Raw genomic sequence first — 7,813 nt, forward strand, 5'->3', positions numbered from 1 at the left:
GAGGGTCTGTGGGTCCTCCCCCAGGAAAATTCGAGCATCATTTCCTGCATTCTGATTATTTTTTTTGCTAAATAAAAACACAACGTGAATGTGCCAGGTGACGTTTCAATTTTTTTTTTTTAATTGTAAAATTCAATTCAATTCATTTTTTGTATCAAATCAGTTATCTCAAGACTCTTTATAGATAGAGTAGGTCCAGACTACACTCTAAAATTTACAAAGACCCAACAATTCTAGTAGTTTCCCCAAGAGCAAGCATCTAGGGAGACAGTGGTGAGGACAAACTCCCTTTTAGGAAGAAACCATGGCTCTTGGTAGGCAATGTCTGACGGTGCCTGTTGGGGGTGTGATGAACAGTGGTTATAACAGTCACAATAAAAGATAATAGAACAGTGACTAGAAATAGTCGTTGGAGTAGGCCTAGTTATATAACAAAAAAGTTATATAACATTAACTTTATACTAAGCTAAAAATGCACCATGTCCTTTACTAAAAATGAATTGTTCAAAATGTTTTTTACAAGAGCTCCAAGATGCCTAACAAAAGAAGAAAGAGAAAGTTGGCCAACTTAGAGCCGCTGTCCAAATGTTACAAAGTCACAGGCCATGAGATCCCAGCAGGTTGGCATCGCCTGGACCGTTAACCCTTACAGCATCAGCATTCACTTGACCACTGTGAGCTCTACACAAGGGAAGATTACAACTTCCAGCCAAAGTGAAAGCACTTCCAGCGTGATACAGACTGTAGTGCCCTCTACCAGGATCCTCCAGCCTTAAGGGTCCATCCAGTTCATCAGACATAAACAGTGTTAGAGTTGTTGTAAGAGGACCCCGAAATGTTATAACTGCATCAAATGTTGTCAGTTTCAGCAAATACTCAGTTTACTCACTTCTAATGTGCAATATACATATAGATTATGTGCTATAATGTTCTACATGACAACAATGAAGACAAGGAACCACACAGTAACTTATGAAGCACTTTAATTTTCAAACTGTCTTTATTTTGGTTATTCAAACATTTTAACTCAATGGAAATAAGTACTTTTGTTTTTCTTTCGAATGTGTTCTGATTTAAATTGACATCTGTTGTGTTTATGAAAATAAACTGTTCACAGAATTACATGAATCTCTTTATATTTCAACATGATAAGTTTGGTCATCCATTGTTGTATTTCTGTCTGTTAAAAGACAGCCGTATATCTGGTTGGATAGTTTCCAAATGTCAGACTGGAATGTGTTTCACCGAAGTAGTAAAAGCATAATATATATTTCAAAATATTTTCTATAAATTCCTTTTTTTACTCTTTAAAACGCCATTGCACAAAAATGACAAAACAGGATTTTCATGAATTGCTGGCACACACTTATTGAAAATATTTGTATCGTTAATTTCCTTTAAAAAACAACTCGGTATTTGTATGTGTTTGCATGTTACAGAGGAAATCTTAGCAGGAAATTCAAATATATCTCCACCTGAAAAACACTCAACACTTTTTCCTAAAGGATCAAGACAAGACTGATTTAAAGTAACTGTGTAAATCATTCATGACCCTGAATATTGATGTACTATACAGGTGTTTTAAGTTTCGTTTTCAAATGCTTACAGTGAAATTGAGAATTAACAAAATGTTTGACTTAAAGGAAACTATCCTTTATTGATTTCCCTTATACAAATGGAGATGAGGAGAGACTGGCAGTTATAATGTTGAAGCTTTGAGAAAATATCGCCTACAAGTCTATTTCACCTCAATAAAATGTCGCTGATATTTTGAATACTCAGCATAGATACAGTCAATTTCTTGTTTCTCTTTATACAAAGTCTGATGCGACTGTATCTGTGCAACAATGAAAATATAGGCTCTGTCAAGTGTATTAATGCTTCACTTGTATCAATTATTTAAAAAGTCTCTCTTGAAATGAAATTTGGTATTTCATGTTAGATAGAGACTGCCAGAATAGGTCAATAAGAAGGCATTTCTTTATATTTTATATACAGTATGTCTATCCTTTCTCTTAAAATGTGCAATTCTGCATTTATGTTTTTTTTTCATGATAATCCAACTTGTTATGACAAAAACAATCACAGTCATAAAATAAAAATTACACTTATTCACAAAAAAAACACAAAAACCATAAGAAGGGCCAGTTCTAAATAATGCACTTTCCACACAAGAATAAAATGAGGGTTGACAATAACAATAAAACAATAACGTCAAAATTAGTTATAAGTAGATGGCAGACTAAACCATGTAGCCAACCTTCAAGATGTAAACAAGATTAAAATTCTGACTTACTTGCCAGAAAAGACTTGTACTGGATAAAAAACAGAAACCTTTGCTTAATGGCCAAACTCTAAATTTTGGCCTGAGGGTGGCGCCAAATGGAAGGCCGTGTTTTATGTAATTCAAAGGTTTATGCTCTGTAGACTAACACCTCAGCCGACATTGCCATCCTTAGAACCAAAAAACACTGAGTCAAATCAAATTTAAAGGCAACAAAAGCAACAGAAAAAAACCTTCAATGAGTAGTTCATTTAACATCAGTTCTTTTTGCACCCGTCTCCAGCACAGATCAGAGTAGTGTGATTTGCTCCGCCTTTTCCCTTTTAGTTTGAATACATTTGTACACATACACTGTACAAAATGGTTAAACCGATATTGAAATAATCCTAACATGTTACAAAAAACAACAACTTCCGCACAGGAACCAGGAGGGTTGTTTGATCAGCCAACAGAGCACCAACATATGCGATCAGTGCCCTCCTGCTCTCTTTTTTAGTCTTATTTGACTTCTGCTTGAACTGTTTCCTGGAGATGTAAGCAGTGTAGCTGTTGGCCTCCATACACTCCTGTAAGACGAGATTTGAGGGAGGACAGAAAAGGTGGTGGTGTGGTAAAACTGTTGGTTCATTCACAGGCCAACTTGCTGTCAAAGCTCGACAGGCCAATGGCAAAAGCCTGCAGAGCACACATGGGGTAGTTGTAGTCCAGAGTGAAGATGTCTTCAGCCACTCTGCCAAACTGCATGACGATGTAGTCAGCTAGAGTTAGGGGACAGTGAACAAACAGTAAAACAATCGTACGTATGTGTGTTAATCATTACTGTAAGCCTGAACAGTGCAGAAAATATGCATGGACAAATAGCAAATAGTGGGGAATACTCACGGTCGTTATCGTGAACTATTTGAAAGTTTTTGACTGAAGCTTGAGTAACACGGCCATGGAAGTTTAGCACATAAGACTGGGTGTCATCGTTCCAAACGGGGGCCTTGTTGTGCAACTCAATCAGGTTGTCCAGTGAGTGATTCTGCCACCTGCTCAGGAGGCTCTCCTGCTCCTGTAATGAAATCATATGCATGTTCAGGTTTGACCCATTCTGTTGATGCCCTTGTTCACCATAAATGATTCTGGGACCATCAGACTCACATTTTGAGGCCTTACAGGGACTCTTTCAAAGTTCATGTTCATGCCCGGGATGATTACAGTCATCTTACGTGGTCCTTTGAATCCCAGCACGTTGGTCTCCTGCCAAATGGTACAGAGAGTGTGACAGTTTCACTTCAAATTATCAATGAACAAGAAACGCAGCAAACGCTTGTGTGCGTCTTTGTCATTCACTCACGTAGCAGATGGCAGCCACTTCCTGTCTTGTGTTGCTCTCTTCCAGCAGTGTCCCGGGGTTTTTGCAGGGATTGGTGCCGTTGTCATACACTGTGAATTTGGTCCCCATGAGGTTGGACCTGTTAGAATACATACCGGAGTTGAAATGTTTACACCGTTTCACGTTCCTTCAACTGATGGAAGCATTTTTAAGGCATCCTCTTAAGGCAAAGCATTGTTAACCATCTTAAAACCAACCGAACATTACCACTACAAGGTATGATTTCATACTTACACTTAAACCATGAACAGTTTAATAACAGCAATAACTAATAACTAAACGCTGGTTCCTCCCTCTTTCTTTACCACCACTGAATACTTAATTCAACTAATTAATAACTAACTAATACAACACAACTTTACACAAGGATTTACACAAGGATTTTAGGCAGATATTAGTTTGACTTTTTAAATGTATATCAGTCAGGTATAATTGAACAAATGACAGTGACAGTGTAGTCCACTATGGGCACAGGTAGATCCAAGAAAAAGTTTTTACCTCAGTTTACCTATGTAGCTCTCTCCCTCTCGTGACAGATCAGTGGCATCCACTGAAATAAGGTAGTTGGATGTCTTACTCTTCTTCCTCTTCCTTCCTGCCAGCAAAAACACCTGGATAGGAAGACAGACAAAAGGACTGTCTGTACACAGATGGTATACTCCTGAGAGCTTAATTCTTTCATCATCTTGTAGTTAATTTGATAACTCTTTAACATCAAGTCTTGTGTAGTATAGTCTAAGTACTTGTAATTGTTCTTTTTTTTAAGTTTAAAAAGTAAGTTCAACTATATGGCCACACACTTACTCTCTTGCCATCCTCTCTCTCCATGTGCATGAAGTAGGTGGGGTAGAGGCCCCGGTCCATGCCCTTCTTGTCCCGGGTGATTCGACATTTAACAGTGACACCACGTGGAGCCGGACGCAAAACAAACTCCTCTAGATTGGCCACATCAATTGGTGAGCCCTCTGCTGTGGGTGATCCGGGGGTTACCACCTCCTGGGTACAACACAGCGCATGAACGTTTTTACACAGTATTTAGTATTGTGGTTTGGATTATATAGTCTACGTTAGAAGCTTGCTGGTGAGTGCATCAGGGTTTCTACAGGTTTCACCAAGTCAAATTTAAGAATTTTTAAGACCTTTTCCAGACCATTTTGAATGAAATGTAACACAAACTCTAATGTTAGAGTCCGTAAACATTGTCTGCATCAATTCCCCGATTTCCCCATTGGCATCATAGGACTGGTGTCTAGATTGGCTGCAATTTAAGTTGCATGTTGGTCTCATTTGTATTACAAACATTTGTTATACAGCGACTTATATGTGGACTCGCAACAGAACTCCACACCACAGCACTAAAAAAAACATTCTAAAGCGCTTGGTGGGACATTAAGACCAGTTAGACCTAGAACACAATATTCCAGCAATTTTAAGACTTGAAATTTGATTTTAGACTTTTTAAGACCCCGCAGAAACCCTGGTGCATTTATTGGGTTACTCACTGGAATGTCTTTGCCACTGGCGGCAGAGGAAGGTCTAGTGGTGTCTGCGTTAGGAGACAGAGAATGTGTCCGTTCTTCCTCCACATCGTCTTCATGCTCGCTGGCTTCATCGAAGTTCATACTGCCAGACAGACCTGGTGAGGGACAAGAGGCAAAGGTGGATTTCACAGTTTTTTGTTTCATTTATTTATGAGAAATAATTTCTTAAGCACTGATGCAATACTTAAGCAATGTTTTTTTTTAATTCTCTACACTACTGAGAGACTTATTTCAACTCTTTAACAGCAAAAGAGGAAAGTGGATAAAGCCTTGTGACTCTCACTGAGCCATCTCCAGACAACTTTCTATCCAGTGGAACAATTCTTACTGCTCGGCATTCACCCTACCCAAAGGTCACATTTGGCTCATGGCCTCAATACCTTTCACAAACAATGCATTTGCCCCCCATAGCTTGCATCTGTGCACCATAGACAGTCAAATTAATGGACACAGCCACGGTGTAGACTTCCAGTGGAGACCAGTAAAGGTTATTAGAAGATTTCTTCCGGTGAAAAACTGCCTGAGAGGTTGTCCTGTACTGTACGGTAATTGTCTACTATGCAACAGAAAATTGCGTTGTTATGACACAATCATTAGCCTATTTTTACCAAAACTCCGTCTTTAAACACTTCAGATGTAAAGTTATTCTCTGTTAAAGGGATGCCAAAATGACGGTCAGTCAATAGAATGCTAAGGGGAGGTGATGGCTTATTAGCATCAAAATGGCTCCATAGGAGCTACGCTTTGTGGAGGCTTGCTTACCCCCTTGCTGTACACTTGTGAAGTGACTGTTCCGTGCAGTCATGCAAATGCCAAATGGGGCCTGGCTCACTACAGTTAGTCTAGAGTCCTTGAGACATCTGTCTCTTCATTGATAATTGAATTTACCAGCCAAGACGCAACTCACATTTCAATTTGCTGTCAGAGAATGAGAGCGGCCCAATGGTGTAGAAAGATCTCAGTAAACAGGGGAAATTGTTTCCTCACAGCTTTGCAAAGTTAAAGATATGTCAAATTTTATATTAATTATTTGCTCCATCAGGAATAACAATTGATAGTATTGATGTGGTTGGTATACAATTTTAGAGCATGTTGCACAAGTGTCCCTAATAACTGTAATCCAAATGTCAGCTTTGAAGTGATTAAAGGGTTAAGCACTGCCAAACACTGCTTCTTCACACAAAGAGCATTTGCTTCTTGGCACACAGAAGAGCCATTCTTCCACTTCCTTGTTGCCACCTGGACCAACATGTCAGGGGCAAGTTAGAAAGTAGGGGGCTTGGGAGAGCACTGGCCTATGCATTATTGAACAAAAATAATCATGTGATAGACAGTACAGCCAAACACAATATTTATACTGGGATATTTGCAAAGAGATACCTCCAGGATATGCGGCTATCCCTGAGAGAAAGCAAGTACCAACATAAAATACAGATTGCAAATGTTAGCTTCCCTCTTAACAGTGACTCCAGGGCTCCAACTAAAACACTGGACAAAGATGTGTGAGCCAGTGGCTTATGAACTCAGCCTTCTGGAAATGACAGGGAGGACTAATACCTGGCTAACCAACAACCTTGTAAAGTAGGTCAAGGGTATTGCATTTTAAAGTAAGTCAAAATTACAAATCAAGATTGAATGAGTTGATTAAATACGTAGCTCAAACTTTCAAATTTCTTCCGTGTCCTTGGGAGTTGAGATACTATGTGAGAACAGGGAGCCAAATATAACTGCTGTAAATCCTGAGGACATATTCCTATGCTAAACTGGGCTGGGCATTAACAATGAGGACTTGCATTATTGAGAAGGAGAATGACATTTGCTACTGTGGCATCACATCACACTAAATCCCAGGAAAGAAAGATATATCTAGAGCTACCTATGTGCATTTGAGCCTAGACTCAACTGTGGCTTTGCTATTCCAACATTAGGACACTTGTGGAGTTGTTTTGAACTTTATTGCTTGAAATGCAAGATGACGAGGATGAGGATGAGAAACTTGTTTTTGCTCCACAAAGGCAGATGGATCACAAAAGTACCCCCATTCAGGGCTAGGTTTTAATGCATCTTTCATAAACTTGTATGAATCCCTGCCAGCTGATTGGGGAGTGTGTGTTTGTGGCAGTATTTATAATCATGCCATAGATGAGCACTGCAGTTCGAACAATGCCCTGGCCTATTATTAAATGACCCATTTCTCACTGCGTCGCCATCAATCACACCACTGTCTCACTATTCCATTCTGCGGCAGCAGAGTTCTTAGAGTTCTAGGCGATGTCAAAATGTCTGACTTTGCCCAACTTACACCTGCTAATCAGAGGTGATTTAGAACTAGTATTATCATTACTACTATGAGTTACTATTAACACAGGGTGGATTATGGGACTCCACAGAGTCAGTGATGAAGGCAAAAAAATTAGTAGAAATGCTCATGAAAGTAAATTGGCTCTTATCTTCTAATAACACAGTTACAAGTCAATGACTGGGCTTTGTGGATTTAAAATGTTTTAACAGAAAATCAGTGCCTTACTAACTCTGGCGTTTTTCCACTGCTGGTAACAGCTTGCCTCGGCTCGCCTCGGCCCGCCTCGGCTCGCCTCGGCCCATTATACT

General features: G+C 39.4%; 1 protein-coding gene across 4 annotated transcripts in view; it reads right to left on the reverse strand.

Moving 5' to 3' along the window:
- Nucleotides 1–1,907: 1,907 nt before the first annotated feature.
- The window catches only part of zmp:0000000711 (tubby-related protein 3), a 19,602-nt gene continuing 13,696 nt past the window's right edge, over nt 1,908–7,813 (reverse strand). For all 4 annotated transcript variants that reach the window (XM_034863243.1, XM_034863241.1, XM_034863242.1 and 1 more), the window contains 7 exons: nt 5,165–5,298; nt 4,467–4,658; nt 4,161–4,273; nt 3,624–3,741; nt 3,428–3,526; nt 3,167–3,338; nt 1,908–3,042 (listed from right to left, as the gene is read on the reverse strand). In XM_034863243.1, the coding sequence (XP_034719134.1) occupies nt 2,909–3,042; nt 3,167–3,338; nt 3,428–3,526; nt 3,624–3,741; nt 4,161–4,273; nt 4,467–4,658; nt 5,165–5,298 (962 nt within the window). In that variant the 3' untranslated portion in view covers nt 1,908–2,908. The remainder of the gene's footprint in view (nt 3,043–3,166; nt 3,339–3,427; nt 3,527–3,623; nt 3,742–4,160; nt 4,274–4,466; nt 4,659–5,164; nt 5,299–7,813) is intronic.

This window comes from Etheostoma cragini, chromosome 23 (assembly GCF_013103735.1).
Source record: "Etheostoma cragini isolate CJK2018 chromosome 23, CSU_Ecrag_1.0, whole genome shotgun sequence".
In the NCBI taxonomy this organism is placed as follows: Eukaryota; Metazoa; Chordata; class Actinopteri; order Perciformes; family Percidae; genus Etheostoma; species Etheostoma cragini.